The sequence below is a fragment of the Halichoerus grypus genome, chromosome 15, assembly GCF_964656455.1.
Source record: "Halichoerus grypus chromosome 15, mHalGry1.hap1.1, whole genome shotgun sequence".
NCBI lineage: Eukaryota > Metazoa > Chordata > Mammalia > Carnivora > Phocidae > Halichoerus > Halichoerus grypus.
In genome coordinates this window covers 50,458,134-50,483,320 of record NC_135726.1, presented here as the reverse complement: position 1 = coordinate 50,483,320, position 25,187 = coordinate 50,458,134, and the positions used below count along the sequence as shown (strand labels likewise).

The window sequence follows — 25,187 nt, the reverse complement described above, 5'->3', positions numbered from 1 at the left end:
AGGTGACGACCCCAGTGTTCTGCCTCTGTTCTGGATAATCTTCAGGCAGCAGCCAGAGAGACCCTTTGAAAACATTAATCATATCATGTCACTCATCTGTTTCAAACCCTCCACAGCCTTCTCCCTTCACTCAGAATAAAACTGAAAGTGTTCGTGGCACCAGGGTGGCTCAGTCATTTAAGCATCCAACTCGGTTTGGGCTCAGGTCATAATCTCAGGGTTGTGAGATCGAGCCCTGCGTTGGGCTCCATGCTCAGTTCAGAGTCTGCTTGAGATTCTCTCTCTCCCTCTGCCCCTGCCTGTGCTCTCTCTCTCAAAACAAAACAAAACAAAACAAAAACCAAAAAATGGGTGCCTGGGAGGCTCAGTTGGTCAAGTGCTTTCAGCTAAGGTCATGATCCCAGAGTCTGAGGATCAAGCCCTGCATCAGGCTCCCTGCTCAGTGGGGAGTCTGCCTCTTCCTCTGCCCCTCACCCTACTCATGCTCTCTCTCTCTCAAATAAATAAATAAAATCTTTAAAAAAACAAAAAGAAAAACCAAAGTGTTCAAGCGGCCTGGAAGGCCCTATGGTATGTGCTCATTCCCCCAGCTTAAACATTCATTCTACATTTTTCTCCAGTCATCTCCCCCCACCCCACTGCTTTGTCTGCCAGCCTCACTTTTGCCTCAGACAGCACAAATATGCTCTACATCAGGACCTTTTCCATTCTCTTCTCTGGCTGGAATGCTGCCAGCCCGTACACATCCAGTCGCTCTGGCTTTCTTACTCATGTCGGTAAGAAATCCTTTCTTCCAAGGCCTTCTCTGACCACCGCTTAAAATGCCATCTCCCGTCACTCTCCATATCCTTGACTTGCCTTAATTGTGTGTAAGCGCTATACCACCAGGCTTACTAACATATATGATTTTTAAATTGTGGTAAAATATACATAACATAAAATTTATTTTAACCATCTCTAAATGTACAGCCCAGCGGCATTAAGTACATTCACATTGTTGTGCAACTGTCAACACTGTCCATCTCCAGAACGTTTCCATCATCCCAGACTGAACTCTACACATCAAACAATGACTCCCTGTTCTTCCCTTACCCCAGTTCCTAGTAGCCACGGTTCTCCTTTCCGTGTCTATGGATTTGACTCTTTCAAGTACCTCACATAAGCGGAATCATGCAGTATTTGCCGTTAGTGTCTGGTTTATTTTTCTTAGCATAATGTCTTTGAGGGTGATCGTGTTGTATGTCAGAATTTCCTTTTTTTATGACTGAATAATATTTCACTGTATGTACATACCACATTTTCTTCATCCATTGATGGACATTTGGGTTGTTTGTACCATTTGGTTATTGTGAATAATGCTGCTGTGAACATGGGTGTACAAATATCTGTTCAAGTCCCTGCTTTCCATTTTTTGTGTACATACCCAGAATAGAAATGCTGGATTGTATGGTAATTTTTTTAAAATTTTATTTATTTGAGGGCACCTGGGTGGCTCAGTCATTAAGCGTCTGCCTTCGGCTCAGGTCGTGATCCCAGGGTCCTGGGATCGAGCCCCACATCGGGCTCCCTGCTCTGCGGGAAGCCTGCTTCTCCCTCTCCCACTCCCCCTGCTTGTGTTCCCTCTCTGGCTGTATCTCTCTGTCAAGTAAATAAATAAAATCTTTAAAAAAATAAATAAAAAATAAAAACTTTATTTGAGAGGGAGAGCGCACGCATGCACGGGGTGGGGAGGGGGGCAAGGGGGCGGGAGGGGCAGAGGGAGAGAGAGAAGCAGACTCCCCTTGAGCGGAAGTCTACCAAAGGCAGATGCTTAACCGACTGAGCCACCCAGGTGTGCCTCGTATGGTAATTCTATTTTTAATTTTTGAGGAACTGCCATACTGTTTTTCACAATAGCCACACTATTTTATGTTCCCACCAGCGATACACAGGGTTCCAGTTGTTCTCATCCTCACCGACATTTGTTGTTTCCTGTCCTGTGGGGTTTTTTTCTTAATAATAACCACCTTGATGGGTATGAAGTGGTATCTTATTTTGATGTGCATTTCTCCAATAATTAGTGATACTGAGCATCTTTTCATGTGCTTATTAGCCATTCGGGTATCTTCTTTGGAGAAATGTCTGGGCAAGTCTCTTGTCCATTTTTGAGTCAGGTTGGTTGTTTTCTGTTGAGTTTTAGGAGTTCTCTGTATTCTGAATATTAATCCCTTACTGGGTATGTGATTTGCAAGTATTTTCTCATTCTGTGTGTGGCCTTTTTACTCTACTGATAGTGTCCTTTGATGCATAAGAATTTTTAATTTTCATGAAATTTTCAAATATGTTTCTTTTATTCCCTGTGCCTGTAGGGAATTATCCAAGAAATCATTGTCAGGTCCAATATCATGAAGCTTTTGCCCTATGTTTTCTCCTAGTAGTTTTATAGTTTTAGCTCCTATGTTTAGTCTTTGATGCATTTTGAAGTAATTTTTGAATATAGAATAAGGAAGCGTCTGACTTCATTCTTTTTGCATGTGGATATCCAATTTCTCTAGCACCATTTATTGAAAAGACTGCCCTTTTCCCACTGAATGGTCTTGGCACCCTTGTCAAAAACCATTTGACTTTGTATGTGATGGTTTAGTTCTGAGCTCTCTAGACTATTCCCTTGGTCTGTATGTCTTTATGTATGTACCCCACGGTTTTGACTACTGCAGCTTTATAGTGAGTTTTGAAACTAGGAAGTGATTACCTCCAACTTTTTTTTTTTAAGGTTGTTTTGGCTACTCAGGATCCCTTGAGATTCCATGTGAATCTTAGGATGGGTTTTTCTCTTCCTGTATTGTTGGGATTTTGATAGAGATTGCACTGAATCTGTAGATCCTTTTGGGTAGCATTGATATCTTAACAACATTAAACCTTCCAATCCATGAACATGGTCTGTCATTCAATTTTTTTGTTTTTAATTTATCAGTGTTTTGTAGTTTCAGTGTACGTGTCTTTCACCTCCTTGGTTAATTCCCAAGCATTTTATTCTTTATGATACTATTGTATATGGAATTGTTTTTTTAATATCCTTTTAGATTGTTCATTGTTTATGTATAGAAATGCAACTGATTTTGTGCATGACTTTGTACCTTGCTACTTTGCTGAATTCATTTATTAAACAGTTTTTATATGGAATCTTAAGCATTTTCCGCATATAAGATCATATCTGTGAACAGTTTTACTTCTTGCTTTCCAATTTGGATGCCTTTTATTTCTCGCTTATTTCTCTGGCTAAAACTTCCAGTACTATGTTGAATATTAGGGACAGAAGTAGGCATCCTTGCCTTATTCCTAATATTAGAGGAAAAGCTTTCATTCTTTCACCATTGAGTCTGATGTGTACTGTGTGTTTTTCATTTAAGACTTTTATTATGTTGAGGCAGTTTCCTTCTATTCCTAGTTTGTTGAGTGTTTTTATCATGAAAGTATTTTGAGTTTTTTCATATTCTTTTTCTACATCAACTGAGATGATTATGTCGTTTTTTCCTTTATTCTGTGAATGTGGCATATCACATTGATTTTTGTGTGTCGAACCATCCTTGCATGTCAGGAATAAATCCCACTTGGTCATGTGGTAGTATCCTTTTAATATACTACTGAATTTGGTTTGCTAGTATTTTTAGATCAGTGTTCATAAGGGATATTTGTCTTTAGTTTCCTTTCTTACTGTGTCTCTGTCTGGCTTTAGTGTCAGGCAGTCCTGGCCTTACAGAATAAGTAGGAAGTGTTCCTTCCTCTACCATTTTTTGGAAAAGTTTAACAAGGATTGATATTCTTCATTTTTATTTATTTTTATTTATTTTTATTTTTTTAAAGATTTTATTTATTTATTTGACAGAGAGAGAGACAGCGAGAGAGGGAACACAAGCAGGGGGAGTGGGAAAGGGAGAAGCAGGCTTCCTGCCGAGCCAGGAGCCCGATGTGGGACTCGATCCCGGGACTCCAGGATCATGACCTGAGCTGAAGGCAGTCGCTTAACCAACTGAGCCACCCAGGCGCCCTCATTTTTATTTTTTAAACGATTTTTATTTATTTGAGAGACAGAACGAGAGAGATCACAGAGGGAGAGGGAGAAGCAGGCTCCCCGCTGAGCAGGGAGCCTGACATGGGGTCCAACCCCAGGACCCTGAAATCACAACCAGAGCCAAAGGCAGACGCTTAACCAACTGAGCCACCCAGGTGCCCCAAGGATTGGTATTCTTCTTCAAATGATTGGTAGAATTCACCAGTGAAACCATCTGGTCCCTGCTTTTCTTTGTTGGGAAGTTTTTGATCACTTATTCAGTCTTTGTAGTAGTTACAGGTCTACTTAGGTTTTCTGTTTCTTCGTGATTCAGTCTTAGGTTTGTTTTTAGGAATTGTCCATTTTATCTAGGTTATCCAATTTATTGGCACACAATTATTCATAGTGCTGTCTTATAATCTTTTTTGTTTCTCTACAGTCAGTAGTAACATCCCCACTTTCTAATTTTAGTAATGAGTCTTCTCTCTTTTCTTAGCCACTCTAGCTAAATTTTTGTCTATTTTGTTGATCTTTTGAAGAACCAGCTGTTGTTTCTCATTGATTTTCAATTCTGTATTTTATTTATCTCTGCCTTTTGTTATTTCCTTCTGCTAGCTTTAGGTTTAGTTCTTTTTCTTTCTTTTTTTTTTTTTTTTAAAGAGAGAGAGAGTTTGCATGAGCAGGGGCGGAGGGCAGAGGGAGAGGAAGAGAGAATCTCAAGCAGGCCCCACGCTCAGTGCAGAGCCTGATGTGGGGCTCGGTCCCATGACCTTGAGATCATGACCGGAGCTGAAATCAAGAGTTGGACGCTCTACTGTTTGAGCTATCCCGGCACCCCAGTTTGTTGTTTTTCTAGTTCCTTATGATGTAAAGTTCCTTTTTTTTATGATGTAAAGTTTCATTGTTGATTTGAGATCTTTTTAATTTTTTTCCAGTATTATTGAGGTAAGATTGACATATAACATTGTCCACGTTGTACAACATAATGATTTGATATTTGTATATATTACAAAATGATTACTCTAATAAGCTTAGTTAACATGCATTACCTCATATAGTTAATTTTTTTCCTTGTGTTGAGAACTTTTAAGATCTACTCTTTAGAAACTTTTAAACATATAATACAGTATCGTTAACTATAGTTATCATGTTGTACATCTCCAGAACTTACCTTTTTTTAAAAGATTTATTTATTTGAGAGAGAGGAGGGGAGAGGCAGAGAGAGAGAGAAAGATAGGGAAGGACTTTTGCCATTTTGTTATTTGTTTTGTATTTGTTTCATGTATGTCTTTCTTTAAATTCTTTTTAATTTAAATTCAATTAGCCAATATATCATTAGTTTCAGATGTAGCATTCAGTAATTCATCAGTTGTGTATAATACTGAGTGCTCATCACATCACGTTCCCTCCTTAATGCCTAGCACCCAGTTAAATTCAATTAGCCAACATATAGCACATCATTAGTCTCAGATAGTGTTCAACAATTTATCATTTGCATATAACACCAGTGTCTTAAACCTTTTTTGCCCCTATTTCATTATCACATTTGTTTGTGTTTAGTTGATTTTTTTTGTAGTGACACATTTCAGTTCTATAATTTTTTAAAGATTTATTTATTTTAGGGGCACCTGGGTGGCTCAGTCATTAAGCGTCTGCCTTCGGCTCAGGTCATGATCCCAGGGTCCTGGGATCGAGCCCCACATCGGGCTCCCTGCTTGGCGGGAAGCCTGCTTCTCTCTCTCCCACTTCCACTCTCCCTGCTGTGTTCCCTCTCTCGCTGTGTTTCTCTCTGTCAAATAAATAAATAAAATCTTTAAAAAAGAAAAATTTCTTTATTTTAGAGAGAGACCATGCAAGCAGGGGGAGGAGCGGGGTGGAGGGTAGAGAATCCTCAAGCAGACTCTCCATGGAGCACAGATGCAGGGCTCAATCCCACGACCATGAGATGATGACCTGAGCTGAAATCAAGGAGTCAGACTCTTAACCAGCTGAGCCACTCAGGTGCCCCTAAATTCTGTAATTCTGACACCAGTTCTAATATGTGGAGGTTATTGCCATACTAAGCAATTAGTCAGGATGCCAGCTGGGTGTCACACATTTCTACTCAATTTTGACACCATCTGTCTGGATATAGCATCAGATCCTACAGGTTAAGGGCTTGGTCCTACAAGATTCTCACCCCTCACCCTTCACCCCCTTTCAGCGGCCAGTCACAAGTCCAGGTGGTTAACTGTGCTTTAGAGGTTCCTGCAGCCCCCACCTGGGGTTCAGTTAATTTGCTCAGTGGCTCACAGAGCTCAGAATATAGTTTATTTACTAGATTGTCAGTTTATTATAAAAGGATATAACCCAGAACAGCCACATGGAAGAGATGCACAGGGCTAAATATGTGGGAAGGGGTGCGGAGCTTCCAGGCTCTCTCTGAGCTCACCACTCTCCCTGCATGTCCATTGACCTGAAAACTCACTGAACCCCTTCCTTTCAGGTTTTTAGGGAGGCTTCATTACTTAGGCATGATCAATTAGGTCATTGGCTATTAGTGATTGGTTCAGCCTTCTGCCCCTCTCCCTTTCCCAGAGGTCAGGAGGTGGGACCTCTAATCATGGTTGATTGCCCCACATCATGGCAACTGGCCTGCCATCCTTAGGGGATTTCCAAAAGTCACCTCATTAACCTAAACTCAGATATGGTTGAAAGAGGTTTATTAGGAAGTACAGGATCCATGTCACCTTTATGGCTACGGAAGGGTTTCGGGAGCTGAGAATGAGACATCAAATATTATAACAAAGATACTCCCGTTGTTCTTTTGTCTTAGGAAATTCCAAGGATTTTGGGATGTGGGCCGGGAACTGATGACCAAAATACATATTATAAATCACAATATCACATTTTATAGTATTCAGTGGATATGTTTTATTAATCTTTAATTTTTCAAAAGTTTATTTTTTGATGCTAAATAGAATTATTTCATTTTTCAGTTATTTGCTTTTACAACTTAGGAATATAATCAGTTTTTGACATCAACCTTGTAGGCTGCAGTCTTCCCATATTGGTATATTCTAGAGGCATTTTTGTACTTTTTTGTACATTCCTAAAGATTTTCTATGTAGAAAATTGTGACACAAAAATGTACATTCTTTCTTCTTTTCCAATATGAACACCTTTTTTTGATGGCTAGTTTGTTTACCTGAATGCATGTGGACAGCATTCAGTCTTTCACCACTGTTAATGGTGTGAACCACAGGTTTTCTTATTGGGTTGAGTTCCCGTCTGTTCTTAGTTTCAGAATTTTTATTATGAATGGGGATGAGTATATGTATATATGTATTTTATAATATGCTTAGTCTGCATTTACTGAGATGATCATAAGATTTTCTTCTTTATGCTGTGAATATGGTAAAATGCATTGGTGATTTCACATGTTAAAACAACCTTGCATTCCTTCTAGTAAACAAAATTCAGCTGACTACATTTTCAGGATCTTATTGGCTTCATTCAGTGATTCATGAATCAGGCAACATTCATTATAGGAGACAGAAAAGCTCCCTGAGGAGCTATATAAAATAAGAGACTTTTATAGGCAGAAGGGAACAGGAACCAGGAAGTTAAATGAGGCAAAAAAAAAAAAAAAAGCCGGTTGGTTATTGCAGGGTTAGTTTCCCTTAAAAAGATAGCAGAGGTAACTAACTAGAGCAGATGGGGATTGGTTTAAGATTTTGTTTCTGGGTGAGCCAAAATTGTAATTAAGTCTTGGTTTGGTGGCATGGGGCTTAGCATAAGCAACTCCATTTGGGGCCTGTTGTCTTGTTTTAACATTGGGGATTAACCCCACTTACTCATGATGTACTAGTATTCTTTTTATTACGTTTCTAGAAACAAGATTTGACCTTTGTTAAGGATTTTTGCACCTGTGTTGAGGAGGGCTTTTGTCATATTCTTGGGACTTGATGTCTTTGTCTGGTTTTGATATCAAGGTAACACTGCCCTTAAACAATAACTTTCAAGTATAGCTTCCTCTTCTGTTTCCTGAAAGGACTTTGTATAGGACTGGTATTACTCTTTTCCTGAGTGCTAAGTGGAATTCACTGGTGAAGTCATCTGGTCTTTTTGTGTGAGTGTGATAATTTATGAATTAAATTCCTGAACTATTTAGATTTTTTGCTTTTCTTGCAACAGATTTGGTAATTTGTATGTTTCAGGGTATTAGTACCTTCTTAAAAAATCTAAGTTGTTGAATATATCTCCTTATTTTAATGCCTCTAAGATCTATAGTAAAAGTCTATCTTTGGGGCGTCTGGGTGGCTCAGTTGTTAAGCGTCTGCCTTCGGCTCAGGTCACAGTCCCAGGGTCCTGGGATCGAGCCCCACATCGGGCTCCCTGCTCCGCGGGAAGCCTGCTTCTCCCTCTCCCACTCCCCCTGCTTGTGTTCCCTCTCTCGCTGTGTCTCTGTCAAATAAATAAATAAAAAATCTTAAAAAAAAAAAAAAAAAAGTCTATCTTTCATGCCTGAAGTTGAATTTTCCTGTTGTTTCCATTTATTTGATTTTTACTCTGATTTCCTTAATTTCCTTTTTTCATGGCTTCTTGAGATGGAAACTTAGAAAACAAAAAGTCTAAAATCAAAAACCTACTATAAACGTTTAAAGCTATAAAATTATCTGAATGCTATTTAACTGCACATCAGAAATTGTGATATATTTTTTCATCATTTCAAAATTTTTTTTGAGAGCCAAATTGACTTTTTTTAATTTATTTTTTATTATGTTCAGTTAGCCACTGCCTAGTATATCATTAGTTTTTGATGTAGTGCTCAGTGATTCATTAGTTACGTATAACACCCAGTGCTCATCACAGCACATGCCCTCCTCAATACCCATCACCCTGGTACCGCCTACCCCACCCCCTTCCCCTCTGAAATCCTCAGATTGTTTCCTGGGGTCCATAGTCTCTTATGGTTCGTCTCCCTCTGATTTCTCCCCCTTCGGATTTCCCTCCCTTCCCCTATGGTCCTCTGTGCTATTGCTTATGTTCCATATATGAGTAAAACCATATGATAATTGTCTTTGCTTGACTTACTTAACATAATCCCCTCCAGTTCCATCCATGTCGCTGCAAATGGTGGGTATTCATCCTTTCTGATGGCTGAGTAATATTCCATTGTATATATGGACCACATCTTTTTTTTTTTTTAAAGATTTTATTTATTTATCTGAGAGAGAGGATGGAAGACAGAGCATGAGAGGGGGAGGGTCGGAGGGAGAAGCAGACTCCCTGCTGAGCAGGGAGTCCGATGTGGGACTCGATCCCAGGACTCCAGAATCATGACCTGAGCCGAAGGCAGTTGCTTAACCAACTGAGCCACCCAGGCGCCCCTGGACCACATCTTCTTTATTCATTCATCTCTTGAAGGGCATCTTGGCTTCTTCCACAGTTTGGCTATTGTGGACATTTCTGCTATGAACATTGGGGTGCATGTGGCCCTTCTTTTCACTACATCAGTATCTTTGGTGTAAATACCTATTAGTGCAATTGCTCAGTCGTAGGGTAGCTCTATTTTTTTTTTTTTTTTTTAAAGATTTTATTTATTTGAGAGAGAGGATGAGAGGAGAGAGAGAGCACATGAGAGGGGGGAGGGTCAGAGGGAGAAGCAGACTCCCTGCTGAGCAGGGAGCCTGATGCGGGACTCGATCCCGGGACTCCAGGATCATGACCTGAGCTGAAGGCAGTTGCTCAACCAACTGAGCCACCCAGGCACCCAGGGTAGCTCTATTTTTAACATCTTGAGGAACCTCCATACTGTTTTCCAGAGTGGCTGTACCAGCTTGTATTCCCACCAACAGTGTAAGAGGGTTCCCCCTTTCTCCACATCCTCGCTAACATCTGTTTCCTGTTTTGTTAATTTTTGCCATTCTAACTGGTATAAGGTGGTATCTCATTGTGGTTTTGATTTGTATTTCCCTGATGGCTAGTGATGTTGAGCATTTTTTCATGTGTCTAAATATTTTCTAATTTCCCGTGCAATTTCCTGTTTGACATGTGGGTTAGAGTGTATTTAACTTTGATATAAGGACATTTCTGGATATCTTACTGGCTTTATTTAAATCTAATTTTTTTATTGAAGTATAGTTGACATAAGGTTACATTAGTTTCAGGTGTACAACATAGTGACTAGACAACTGTATGCGTTATGTTACTATGTGTCACCATACAGCGCTGTTACCTGACTGTTGACTGTGTTCCCTATGCTGTACTTTTCATCCCTATAACTCGTTCATCCCACAGTTGGAATCCTGTACTTCCTACCCGCCCCCCTCACCTATTTTGCTCATCCCCCGACCCCCTCTGGCAAGCACCAGTTCTCTCTTATTTATGGGCCTGTTTCTGCTTTGTTCACGTGTTTTGATTTTTAGATTCCACATATAAGTGAAATCAAATGTATTTGTCTTTCTCTGACATATTTCACTCAGCACCATACCTTCTAGGTCTATCCATGTTGTTGCAAATGGCAAGATCTCGGTTTTTTATGAGTAATCCATTGTGTGTGTGTGTGTGTATACATCTTCCCTATTCATCTGTTGATGGACACTTGGGCTGCTTTAATGTCTTGGCTTTTGTAAATAATGCTGCAGTAAATATAGGGGTGCATATATCCTTTTGAATTAGTGTTTCATTTTCTTTTGGTAAATATCCAGTAGTGGAATTACTAGCTTATGTGGTACTTCTGATTTTTGAGGAACCTTCATACTGTTTTCCATGGTGGCTGCAAAAATTTACGTTCCCACCAACAGTACACAAGGGTTCCTTTTTCTCCACATCCTCACCAAAACTACTTATTTCTCATCTTTTTGATTCTAGCCAGTCTGACAGGAGTGAGGTGATATCTCATTGTGGTTTTGATTTGCATTTTCCTGATGAGTGATTTTGAGCATCTTTTCATGGGTCTCTTGCCCATCTATATGTCTTCTTTGGAAAAATGTCTATTCAGGTTTCTGCCCATTTTTTAATTGGATTATTTGGGTTTTTGGTGTTGAGTTACAGAAGTTCTTTATATATTTTGGATATTAACCCCTTATCAGAGGTATCATTTGCATATATCTTCTATTCACTAGGTTGCCTTTTTATTTCATTGATGGTTTCCTCTGCTGTGCAAAAGCTTTTTATTTTGCTGTAGCCCCCATAGTTTATTTGTGCTTCTGTTTCCTTTGCCTGAGGAGATAATCTAGAAAAATGTTGCTAAGACCCATGTCAAGGAGATTACTGCCTGTGCTCTCTTCTAGGATTTTTATGGTTTCAGGTCTCACACTTAGGTCTTTCATCCATTTTGAGTGTATTTTTGTGTATAGGATAAGAAAGTGGTCCAGTTTTCCCAGCACCAGTTATTCAAGACTGTCTTTTCCCCATTGTATAATTGTGCCTCCTTTGTCATGCCCTCCTTAATGCCCTTCACTGTTTTACCTCATCCCCCCCACCCCCTCCCTTCTGTAACCCTCAGTTCATTTCCCAGAGTCCAGAGTCTCTCATGGTTTGTCTCCCTCTCTGATTTCTTCCCAGTTTTCCCTCCCTTCCCTATGGTCCTCTGCTCTATTCTTTATGTTCCACATATGAATGAAACCATATGATAATTGTCTTTCTCTGCTTGACTTCACTTAGCATAATACCCTCCAGTTCCATCCATGTTGATGCAAATGGTGGGTATTCATCCTTTCTGATGGCTGAGTAATATTCCATTGTATCTATGGACCACATCTTCTTTATCCCTTCATCTGTTGAAGGACATCTCAGCTCCTTCCACAGTTTGGCTGCTGTGGACATTGCTGCTATGAACATTGGGTGCAGGTGCCCCGTCTTTTCACTACATCTGTGTCTTTGGGGTAAATACCTAGTAGTGCAATTGCTGGGTCGTAGGGTAGCTCTATTTTTAACGTCTTGAGGAAACTCCATACTGTTTTCCAGAGTGGCTGCACCAGCTTGCATTCCCACCAACAGTGTAAGAGGGTTCCCCTTTCTCCACATCCTTGCCAACATTTGTCGTTTCCTGACTTGTTAATTTTTGTCTTTCTAACTGGTGTAAGGTGGTTTCATTTTGGTTAAAGTGGTTAACTTTAAATGAAGGGGGGGAAATCGGAGGAGGAGAAGAACCATGAGAGACAATGGACTCTGAAAAACAAACTGAGGGTTCTAGAGGGGAGGGGGTTGGGAGGATGGGTTAGCCTGGTGATGGGTATTGAGGAGGGCACGTTCTGCATGGAGCACTGGGTGTTATGCACAAACAATGAATCATGGAACACTATATCTAAAACTAATGATGTGATGTATGGGGATTAACATAACAATAAAAAATTTTAAATAAAAAAAGTGGTTAACTTTAGGGGTTCAGATCTTGTTTTGTTTCACGGATTTTTTTTTTTTAATGGTCTAATTGTTTTTTCAGCAACTAAGACAAGTGTGTTGAAATCTCTAACTCTGTGGTTTTGTCCGTTGCTCAGTTTGTTTTTGCTTTATTTTGTAGTCTTTGTTAGATACATAGGCATTTGTAATTGTTACGTTTTGCCATATTGACCCTTTTGTTACAACTCTCTGTCTTTAATGGTGTTCTATTTTGTAGTCACTTTTTGTCTGATATTAATTTAGCCACTTAAGCTTTCTTAGGCTTTGCAGAATGTATTTATATGTCTTTCTATTCTTTTAATTATTTGTATTTAGAATAGGTTTTTTGTTGACAGCATATAGTTGGATCTTTGTTTTTATGTGATCTGCCAACATGTGCCTTCTGATTTTAGGATAGTACATTTACAGTGTATTTATATGGGTGTGTTTACATTTACCATCATGCTTTTGTTTTGGTCTTCTATTTTTGCTCATCTGTTTGCTCTTTCCTGTAATATTTTGGGCAGATTGAATATTGTTTAGTTTTGCTCTTATGTCTCTATTGACTTTTGGCTGCTGCTTTTTCAGTCCATGCCCTTGGGGTCTTTGCTACATAAGCATAGTTGAGAGATCTGCCAAATATGTGGGCAGAGTTTAGTCCTAGTTAGGAACTGACCCTCAGTGATTGATTCCCTTACCTTTGATTTTTCTCCCTTAAATTTCCAGTGGTATTTCCAGCCTTGAGTTCTAACCTCTGACACCTCAAACTGTGTGTGGGTTAAGTAATGCATTGAGTCAAAAGAGAATCAAACTCGCAAATTTTACCCTGTGCCATTAATTGTCAGCCAGGGATTTGGGAGGAACTTAGATTAATGTTACTCCTGTGGCTCTCAGGGCAGAAATTCTGGAAGCCAAAGTTTCCTACTCCCTGGCCCTGAATAGTTTTGGCTTTTTCCTGTCTGATCTGGAAGGGGGGTTAATTTGGGAAGCACTCTAAAGCAAAAAAAAAATCTTTAAAAGTTGTACAAAATTCTCATTCCCATTTGTAATCTCTCCCTCTCTCCCCTTCCTGTCCCACACCCATCCCCAGGCAACTACTGATCTACTTCCTGTCACTCTACATTACTTGGAATTTTTAAAAATTTCTTTATAAATGGAATCACACAATATTTTTTTTCAGTTGTCTTATTTTACTCAGTCTTTTACTCACCCATGTTGTTGCTTCTATCAGCAGTTCATTCCTTTTTATTTCCAAGTAGTATTCCAGTGTGGATATACTACAATTTATTCATTCACCTGTTGATGGAGGTTTGTTTCCAGTTTTGGGCTATTACAAATGAAGATCCTGAATGTTCTTCTATCCATGGGTGTATTGCCATAGGCCTTCATTTTTCTTGGGTAAGAATAAGGAATGGAATGGTTGGATCATGTGGTTGGTATATATGTTAATTTTCATTCATTTTTTTCACTGAGATGTGTGTGTGCATATATATACACACACACACACACACACGCAATTTTTAATAGATTTTCACACCACTTTTAGGTTCACAGCAAAAGTGAGAAGAGAGAGAGTTCCCATAGATCATGCGCACACGTGCATGCACACACGTCAGCTTTCCCCACCAACATTTGATACTAGAGTGGTTCGTTTGTCATAACTGATGAACCTACACTGATATATCGTTGTCGCCCCGTGTCTGTAGTGTACATTGGCGGTCACTGTGTTGTACGTTTTAGGTGTTCAGATTTATAATGGTATGTATCTACCCTTAAAGTACCATACAGAATAGGTTTTCTTACAATTCTCTGTGCTCCACCTGTTAATTTCCCTTCCCCTCTCCCCACGGTCAACCAGCGATCCTTTTGTCTCCACAGATTTGCCTTTCCCAGGATGCCGTACAGGTAGACTCAGGGCTTTTAGCTGTTTCAGATTCACTTCTTTCACCTAGTAATTTACAGTTAGTTGAAGGCTCAGTAGGTCTTTTCTTTTGAGCACTGGATAATAGTCCATTGTCTGGATGTACCAGTTTATTCATTCATTCAATTGATTGCTTCCAAGTTTTGACAGTTACAAATAAAGCTGCTGTAAACTTGTGTGTGATGATTTTTGTATGAACATATTTGGGTAAAGACCAAGGTCCACAATTTACTTTTGTAGTTTTAAGAGAAACTGCCAAACTGTCCTCCAAAGTGGCTGTATCATTTTGCATTTTCAGCAACGGTGAATTGAGAGTTCCAGTTGCCCCACATCCTCACCAGCAATGATGTTATCATTGTTTGGGATTTTGGCCATTCTAACAGGTGTAGTGGTATTTTAATTTGCAGTTCACTAAAGACATATGACGATGTCGAACACCTTTTCATGGGCCTGTTTGCTGTCTATAATTTTCTTTGGTGATGGGTCTGTTCAGGTCTTTTTACCCATATTTTAAATGGATTGTTTTCTTATTGTTGGCTTTAAAGAGTTCTTTATGTATATGTTGGGTAACATTCCTTTACCACATATATTTTTTACAAATATTTTCTCCCTGTGGCTTGTCTTATTCTCGACAATGGCTTTCACAGAGCAGAAACTTAGGAGTTTGACAGTTTTGTATTTACATTAAGGTCTATGATTTAATCTTTGTGAAAAGTTTAAGCTCTACAGATTTTTTTTTGCATGTGAATGTCCAGTTCCAGCACCATTTGTCAAAAAGACTATCTTTGCTTCATTGTATTGCCTTTGATTATATTTGCTTGGGTTTTGGGTCTATTCAGATTGTCTGAGTTTGGCAAATTGTTTCTTTCAAGGAATTGGTCCATATCATCTAGGTTATTAGATGTGGGCATAGAGTTATTCATAGTGTGTTTGTTATTCTTTTCATGTCCATAGTATCTGTATTGATGTCTTTTTTTTTTTAATTTTATTATGTTAGTCACCATACAATACGTCATTAGTTTTTGATGTGGTGATCCACGATTCATGGTTTTCGTTTGCATCTGATTATATTTGCTTGGGCCCATTTCTTAGCTCTTTATTCTATTCCAGCGGTCTGTTCATCTGTTCTTTTTCCAATACTACACCATCTTGAATACTGCAGCTTTAGATAGTAAACTTAGAAGTTGAGTAATGTCAGTCCTCCAGCTTTGTTCTTCTTCAATATTGTTCTGGGTCTTGTGTTTCCATATAAACTTTTAAATCTGTTTGTCAGTATCCACCAAATATCTTGCTGGGATTTTGATTGGGATTGCAAAGGACTGACATCTTGACAGTATTGAGTGTTTTTATCCCTGAACATAGAATATTTTTCCATTTACTTAGATTTTGTTCATCAGAGTTTTATAATTTTTCTCATACAGATTTTGTTAGATTCATACCTACATATTTTGGAGGGTGCTAATGTAAATGATAATGTGATTTTAATTTCAAATTCCACTTGTCCATTGCTTATGTATATGAGAGCAATATACTTATCTATATCTTGTGTCCTACATCTTTGCTGTAATGGTTTATTAGTTCCAAGAGTTTTTTTGGTTGATTCTTTGGGGGTTTCTACATAGACAGTCATATCATCTACCAACAATGAGTTTTATTTCTTCCTTTGCAATCTGTACCCTTTTTACTTCCTTTTCTTGCATTTGCTGGGACTTACAGTACAGTATTGAAAAGGGGTACTTTTCAAATCAGAAGGGACTTTCAAAAAGGATATCCTTTTTCCTGATTTTAATAGGAAGGTTTTGGGTTTCTCACCATTAAGATATGGATAAAGAAGATGTGGTCCATATATACAATGGAATATTACTCAGCCATCAGAAAGGATGAATACCCAACTTTTACATCAACATGGATGGGACTGGAGATTATGCTAAGTGAACTAAATCAAGCAGAGAAAGTCAATTATCATATGGTTTCACTTATTTGTGGAACATAAGGAATAGCATGGAGGACGTTAGGAGAAGGAAGGGAAAAATGAAGGGGGGGGGAATGGGAGGGAGAGAGATGAACCATGAGAGACTATGGACTCTGAGAAACCAAACTGAGGGTTTTAGACGGGAGAGGGGGTGGGGGGATGGATTAGCCCCGTGATGGGTATTAAGGAGGGCACATACTGCATGGAGCACTGGGTGTAAAACGAAAACAATGAATCGTGGATCAGTACATCAAAAACTAATGATGTACTGTATGGTGACTAACATAATAAAATTAAAAAAAGATATTAGCTGTTTTACAGGTGTCCTTTATCCAGTTGAGTAATTTCTTCTATATTCCTAGTTTGCTGAGAGTTATTATAAATGAGTATTGGATTTTATCAAATGCTTTTCCTCTTTTGATAGTATCATGTGATGGATTATATTAATTTTCATGTTTTGAACCAGTCTTATGTGCCTGGTGCACTTGGTCACGGTGTGTAATTCTTTTTATACATTGTTGCATTTGATTTGCTAATATTTTTTGACGATCTTTGCATCTGTTTTTTTTTTTTTATTATGTTAGTCACCATACATCATTAATTTTTGATGTAGTGATCCATAATTCATTGTTTTCATATAACACCCAGTGGTCCATGCAGTACGTGCCCTCCTTAATACCCATCACCGGGCTAACACATCCCCCCATCCCCCTCCCCTCTGAAACCTCAGTTTGTTTCTCGGAGTCCATGTGTTAATGAAATATATTGGTCTGTAGTTTTTTTGCCGTGTCTTTGGTTTTGGTGTTAGGGTAATGCTGGCCTGATGGAATGAGTTAGGAAACATTCCCTCTGCTTCTGTCCTCTGAAAGCTCTTGTAGAGAATTAGTATAATCCCTTTCTTAACTGTTTGGTAGAATTGACACGTGAACCCATCTGGGTCTGGTGCTTTCCGTTTTGAAAGATTTAGGTCTATTCAGATTGTCTGAGTTTGGCAAATTGTGTCTTTCAAGGAATTGGTCCATTTCATCTAGGTTATTAGATGTGGGCATAGAGTTATTCATAGTGTCTGTCATTCTTTTCATGTCCATAGTATCTATATTGATGTCTTTTTTAATTTTATTATGTTAGTCACCATACAATACGTCATTAGTTTTTGATGTGGTGATCCACGATTCATGGTTTTCATATAACACCCAGTGCTCCATGCAGTACATGCCCTCCTTAATCACGGGGCTAATCCATCCCCCCAACACCCTCCCCTCTAAAACCCTCAGTTTGTGTCTCCTTTTTCTTTTTTATTAAGATATAATTGACCTAAGCACTATAAAATTTTAAGGTGTATATCATAATGACTTGATTTACATATATTACAAAATGATTTACCGTAGTAAATTTAGTTAAAATCCATTACCTCACATAACCATTTTTTAAAAACTTTTTCCTTGTGATGAGAACTTTTAGGATTTACATTCTTAGCAGTTTTCAAATATACTATATAGCAGTGTTAACTATATTCATCATTACATTACACATTACATCCTCAGTACTTATTTATCTTATAACTGGAAGTAGGGACCTTTTGATCCCTTTCATCCATTTCCCCCATACTTGGTAACCACAAATTTTATCTTTGAGTTTTTTTTCCTACCTATGAGAGATTATACAGTATTTGTGTTTGTCGGACTTATTTCACTTAGCATAATGCCCTTGAGGTCCATCTATGTTGTCATAATGGCAAGATTTCATTCTTCCTTATGGCTGAATATCCCCCCCCCATTTACACACAATTTCTTTACGCATTCATCCATCGATGGACACTTGGTTCTGTGTGTTAGCTGTTGTAAATGCTGCTGCAGTGAACATGGTGCAGATCTCTCTCCCACAGACTGATTTTGTTTCCCTCAGATATATACCCCGAAGTGGAATGCTGGGGCATGTGGTAGTTCTGTCAGGAGGGACGCCTGGGTGGCTCAGTCAGTTAAGCGTCTGCCTTTGGCTCAGGTCATGATCCCAGGGTCCATCGGGCTCCCTGCTCAGCAGGGAGTCTGCTTCTCCCTCTGCCGGCCGCTCCCCCTGTTTGTGCGTGTGCCTGCATGCTCTCTGTCTCTCTGACAAATAAATAAAATCTTAAAATCCTTTGAGGAACCTCCACACTGTTTTCCATACTGGCTGCCCCAGTTTCCAATCCCACCAACAGTGCACAAGCTTCCCTTTCTTCCACATCCTCTCCAACATTTATAACCTCTTGTCTGATGCTAACCATTCTAACAGGCATGAGGTGGCATCTCATTGTGGTTTTGATTTGCATTTACCTGATGATTAGTGATGTTGAACGTCTTTCATGTACAGGTTTCCCCTGCTCTCCGAAAGTAGAGGGTTCCTGTGGAAAAATAACAGCAACAATGACAAAAAAGATAAAACTCTTTGGGATTAACTAGAAATATGCCAGATTTATATGAAGGCAATTATAAAACTTTCCTGAAGGCCATGAAGAATGGCCAGAATCAGTGAAGAGACATATTGTGGTCCTGAATGGGAAGAGTCAATCAATAGCTTAAAGAAGTCAGTCCTGGGCGCCTGGGTGGCTCAGTCGTTAAGCGTCTGCCTTCGGCTCAGGTCATGATCCCAGGGTCCTGGGATCGAGTCCCACATCGGGCTCCCTGCTCGGCAGGAAGCCTGCTTCTCCCTCTCCCACTCCCCCTGCTTGTGTTCCTGCTCTCGCTATCTCTCTCTCTGTCAAATAAATAAATAAAATCTTAAAAAAGTCCTTCCCAGATTAATATGTACAGCCAATGCAATATCAATAAAAATATGCATGAATAAAAAAAATATTTTGTAAACAAAACGGCGTAAAGAAACAATTACCAATAATTTCTATGGAAAATTTTTGGCTGTTCCCAGACCCCAAAAATAACCTCTCTTAGGCTTTTTTGGTACCTAAGACACATCTTGCTAGTGGATGCACGGAATAAGTTGAGATAAAGCACAGATGCCCCCAGACACAGTTCAGAGCTGTAGTGGCTGAATGGAGTCCCCGAGAGCCTCGCTGTCTGCCGCCCCGGGTACACGCGGTGTCTACAAGGGCTCACTGCAGAACACTAAATTCGATGTTCACTTTTCACCTATTTTCATAAAAGTGAAAAATCCTCTTTGGATTTCTTTTGGTTAGCAAACGCCAGTACAAATGTAGGTTTTTGTCAGAATGAAGTGGAGTAACACAAACTTTCCTGTAACTGTTGGCTATTTCAATACAGGCGTACCTTGGTCTGCGGAACTTCGCAGATACCGGGTTTTTTGCACTTCTGATATTTGTGGGGTTTTTTGTTTGTTTTTTTATGTTAGTCACCATACAGTACATCATTAGTTTTTGATGTAGTGTTCCATCATTCATTGTTTGCTTATATACACCCAGTGCTCCATGCAATACGTGCCCTCCTTAATACCCATCACTGGACTAACCCATCCCCCCACCCCACCCCCAAAACCCTCAGTTTGTTTCCCGGTGTCCATAGTCTCTCATGGTTCATCTCCCCCTCTGATTTCCCCCCTTCTCCTAATGTCCTGCATATTCCTTATGTTCCACAAATAGGTGAAACCAGGGATAATTGACTTTCTCTGCTTGACTTATTTCACTTAGCATAATCTCCTCCAGTCCCATCCATGTTGATGTAAAAGTTGGGTATTCATCCTTTCTGATGGCTGAGTAATATTCCATTGTATATATATACCACGTCTTCTTTATCCATTCATCTTTTGAAGGGCATCTCGGCTCTTTCCACAGTTTGGCTGTTGTGGACATTGCTGCTATGAACATTGGGGTGCATATGGCCCTTCTTTTCACTACATCTGTATCTTTGGGGTAAATACCCAGTAGGGCAATTGCTGGGCCATAGGGTAGCTCTGTTTTTATACATTGAAGGTTTATAGCAGCCCCGCATCAAGGCTTTCAGCACTGTTTTTCCAACAGCATTTGCTCGCTTCCTTTCTCTGTGTCACCTTTTGGTAATTCTCACAATATTTCAAACTTTTTCATTATTATTATATTTGTTGTGATCTGTGATTATGCCCTGTTCCTGATCTATAGAGGAAAGTGTTTCATCTGATTTTTGAATGTTAAACCAACCTTGCATTCTCGAAACAATCACTCCTTCATGATTTAGTGCCCTTTTTATACATCATTGGATTTAGCTGGCAAAGCTTTGTATGGATCTGTAGTTGTCTTTTCTTGTCTGATTTTGGCGTCAGGGTAACGCTGGCCTGATAAAATATATTGAGAAGTAGTCACTCTTACTCTTCTGGAGGAGTCTCTATGTCATGATTACAGCTTTGTAATTCAGCTTGAAGTCTGAATTGTGATGCCTCCAGCTTTGGGTTTTTTTTTTTTTTTTCAGTATTCCTTTGGCTATTTGGGGTCTTTTCTGGTAGGTTTGGCTTTTTGGAGATACTTTCCTTTGTAGGAGTTAGGTTTCCTTGTTTGCAACCAGGAACTGGGCAGCCTCCTCCCACCCTTGCTGCACACTCGCCAGGAAGGGGGTGCAGGCAAAAACTCTGGGAAGTTCTGTAGAGCTTTGAGTACATCTTTTACTTGGTTAAACATTGTATTAGTTGCTGCAGCTTAACTGGTTTTCAGAGTTCTCACAAAGCCATTGCTGTCTGTGGGGTTGGTTATCTGTTGCTCCTGTGTGGTACTGAGGGCTGGACCATCCCATTCTGTCTCCCTGCTTACGTCGCTCTCTCGTTTAGCTCTTTGAGTGTATTTCAGACAGTTCTAAAGACCTTGTCTGATACCGCTGATACCCATCACAGACTGTTTGTTGCTGCCACTTTATTCCTCCAAATAGGCCATATTTTTCCTGGTTTTTTTGTGGTTTTTTTTGTATGCTTTTGAGACCAGCTTTTTTTTTTAAAGGTTTTATTTATTTATTTGACAGAGAGAGACAGTGAGAGAGGGAACACAAGCAGGGGGAGTGGGAGAGGGAGAAGCAGGCTTCCCGCGTAGCAGGGAGCCCGACGTGGGACTCGATCCCAGGACCCTGGGATCATGACCTAAGCCGAAGGCAGACACTTAACGACTGAGCCACCCAGGTGCCCCGAGACCAGCTCTTTTTTCCAGGGAAGACCTTCACTAATGTGCAGGGTGTGTTGTGAACCCCGGGGTCTCCCCGTGGTGAGGGCTTAAGGTCTTCTCAGGAATGTTCTGAGCCTGTCTTGCCTGGGCCTGAGTGTTTTTTTTCAATTCTGTCATATACAAAGATGCTTTTAAGGGTCTGAACCTCCCAAAGATTGTCACCCTAGCTCTATGGGGACATAGGTGTTCTCTTGCATTCCTTCACATGTAATCATTCTCCCCAGCCTTCTGCAGGTCTGTAATCCCCCTGCAGCTCCCACGAGCTTCTGTCTCCAAGTCAGGCAGAACACACACTGGTCCCCCCAGCAGCCCCTAAACAGGTTAGACCAGTGCAAGTCTGCTCTGCTCTGCCCAGTTTGAAGTAGGGAATTGCGAGGTGGGTTCCTGCATCCTTCAGACTGCACCTTATCATAAGTAAAACTGTCACTACATTTAAAAGTAGCTGCATATGGAGAATTGGGAAAAACCCACACAGCCCCAAGGTAAGACATACTAAGTAAAGACCTGAGAAGACCTTAAACCCTCACTCTGGGCTGATCCCAAATTTCCTCCCATTTTAAGTGTGTTTTTTCTACTGGACGGTCCCTTGTTTGCTATAGATCTTTTTCAGCTAGCCTTTTTTTTTTTTAATGTTTTCTTTGGGGAACAAGGGCTTGGAGCTTCTCCATTTACCACCTTGCTGATGTCACTCTTTCTGTCCCTAATTCTTTATCCTTGTTCTTTCAGGAGGCGGGAATCAAAATGAGGTGGAGACTCTTCATGAAGCAGGAATAAGGTGCCTTTCATTGGGAGAGCTTTCATGTTGGCAAATCAAGAGACATGTTGTGAGCAAATTAAACAAAAATCAAGACTCTGTGATAAATATTCAAGGAAAGAGTTCTCAGTTCCCTGACCAGTGTGATTCCCCCTGTCAAGTGGGAGCAGGAATATGTATTCAGGCTTCTGTGGAGGACAGCTGTATCATGAATCTTCTAGAGGATCATTCCAAGATTATTGAAAAGCAAGAATTTCTGGCTGGGAGAGCTCATAATGCTTGGAGTAAAATATATCTCAGTGAAACACAGAATTATCAGAGAAGTTGTAAGACTCCGATGAAAAGCCAGTTATGTATATTTGCTCCATACGTTAACATTTTCAGTTGTATTTCACACCACCATGATGACGATACAGTGCACAAAAGAGACAAAGCTCACACTAGTGACTGTGGTAAGGTGTCCCCTCTTATCCAGCAGACCTACCACTGTAGTGAATGTGAGAAAGCATTCAGTGATGGCCCCAGTCTTGAACTTCATCAACAGGTACACTCGGGAAAGAAGTCCCCCCCTTACAGTGCACATGAGGAGGACACCAGTTATAGCTCGGCTGTTCCCATTCAGCAAAGTGTTTACACAGGAAAGAAACGCTATTGGTGTCATGAGTGTGGGAAGGGTTTCAGCCAGAGCTCAAACCTGCAGACTCACCAGAGAGTCCACACAGGGGAGAAGCCCTATTCGTGCCTTGAGTGTGGTAAGAGCTTTAACCAGACCTCACATCTTTATGCCCATTTGCCTATCCACACAGGAGAGAAACCCTACCGATGTGAAAGTTGTGGGAAGGGCTTCAGTCGTAGCACTGATCTGAATATTCATTGCAGAGTTCACACTGGAGAGAAACCTTACAAATGTGAGGTGTGCGGGAAGGGCTTCACTCAGAGATCACATCTTCAGGCCCACGAGAGAATCCACACTGGAGAGAAACCATACAAATGTGGAGATTGTGGTAAACGCTTTAGTTGTAGCTCAAATCTTCATACCCATCAAAGAGTCCACACTGAAGAGAAACCATACAAGTGTGATGAGTGTGGGAAGTGCTTCAGTTTGAGCTTTAATCTTCACAGCCACCAACGAGTCCACACTGGGGAGAAACCATATAAGTGTGAAGAGTGTGGGAAGGGTTTTAGTTCAGCCTCAAGTTTTCAGAGCCATCAGAGAGTTCACACAGGAGAGAAACCATTTCGCTGCAATGTGTGTGGTAAAGGCTTCAGTCAAAGTTCGTATTTTCAAGCCCACCAGAGGGTCCACACTGGAGAAAAACCATACAAATGTGAGGTGTGTGGGAAGCGCTTCAATTGGAGCTTGAATCTTCACAATCATCAGAGGGTCCACACAGGAGAGAAACCTTATAAATGTGAAGAGTGTGGGAAGGGCTTCAGTCAGGCCTCAAATCTTCAAGCTCATCAGAGTGTCCACACCGGGGAGAAGCCATTCAAGTGTGAAGCGTGTCAGAAGCGATTCAGCCAGGCCTCACATCTTCAAGCCCATCAGAGAGTCCACACCGGAGAGAAACCATATAAATGTGATACATGTGGTAAGGCCTTCAGCCAGAGGTCAAATCTTCAAGTCCATCAGATAATTCACACTGGAGAGAAACCATTTAAATGTGAGGAATGTGGGAAAGAATTTAGTTGGAGTGCTGGGCTCAGTGCTCATCAGAGAGTTCACACAGGAGAGAAACCCTATACATGTCAGCAGTGTGGTAAAGGCTTCAGTCAGGCCTCGCATTTTCACACCCATCAGAGGGTCCACACTGGGGAAAGGCCATACATATGTGATGTCTGTTGTAAAGGCTTCAGCCAGAGATCACATCTTGTATACCATCAGAGAGTCCACACTGGAGGAAATCTGTAGACATGTGAGGTGTGGTGTAGCCTTCAGTTAAAGTTCACATCCTCCTCTCTATTGGAAAATCGATGCTGGGAATTGTGGAAAGTTCCTTCAGAACTCAGAAGCCTCAAGGAATCTTCACATGCAAGTAAGCTCTGTAAAGTGCTGTTTTAAGGACTCAGTTGGGAGATAAATTCTTTACAAACATCAGATTTCACAGAGAGAAAACCTATAAATACAGTCAATGTTTGAGTTCTGAATGTCCCAATCTTCAGGATGCAATGCAAAAGAATTTCAAAATTCATCTGAGTCTACCCAGGAAAGAGGCCTTATAAATGAAGATTAGGGGCAGAACTTTAATGAAAGTATCATAAGGGACAAGTAAAATTAACGGCAATGGCAATGTAACCTCCATGTAGGGAGGGATGTTTTTCACTGCTTTATCTCTACCGTGTAGAAGTGTGCTTGGCTCCTAAGAGATGCCCAGCAATTACTGAACAAGGAGAAGATCTATCATTAGGACAAGTATTTGAAAATTGTACCCCCCTACCCAGATTTCATAACAACATACTCAAAAGGAATCCTGCAAGTAGCCTTAATGAGATTTCAGGACAAGTACAGAAAATCATGTCATGCTGCCATCTGCAGTAGTGCAAATTTGGATGCAATTTGTGAATGGCCCCCATCCTCCATCCGGCCCTGGTTCTTTGTAGTATGTCAGCCCTTGTGTACAGTGTAATATTTAGTATCATTAGTTTGTGTTTTATAGACTGAAAATACTGTTTTTAACTAATAACATACTATAATTTATATGCCTGGAAATTTTGGACCCTAATTAAGGTAGGATTTCACTGTTACTCTTTCAAAGTGTTAAAAGTAGTTACTAATGACAAGAAGTTTTTTAGTAAACTTGAATTGTTAGTAATTGGTTTCTTCTCATTATTTCCCTTCACGCTTAGGTCAGATTGCCTTTCCTATGCACAGTCCTTCATCCAGACCTGTGTAGGCAGGGGCTTTGGCAGATTTCAAGGACATTAATTTTGTCACACCCCACCCCCATCTCCCCCTCCCCCCCCACTGGAGGGCAGAGCAAGAAACCAGTTGGGTTTTTATTGAGATTTCATTAA

General features: G+C 40.2%; 1 protein-coding gene across 3 annotated transcripts in view; it reads left to right on the top strand.

Annotated features, from left to right (window-relative positions):
* The window catches only part of LOC118536644 (uncharacterized), a 55,681-nt gene extending 30,696 nt beyond the window's left edge, over positions 1–24,985 (top strand). For all 3 annotated transcript variants that reach the window (XM_078063024.1, XM_078063023.1, XM_078063022.1), the window contains one exon: positions 22,145–24,985. In XM_078063024.1, coding sequence (XP_077919150.1) covers positions 22,145–24,084 — 1,940 coding nt within the window. In that variant the 3' untranslated portion in view covers positions 24,085–24,985. The remainder of the gene's footprint in view (positions 1–22,144) is intronic.
* Positions 24,986–25,187: the final 202 nt, after the last annotated feature.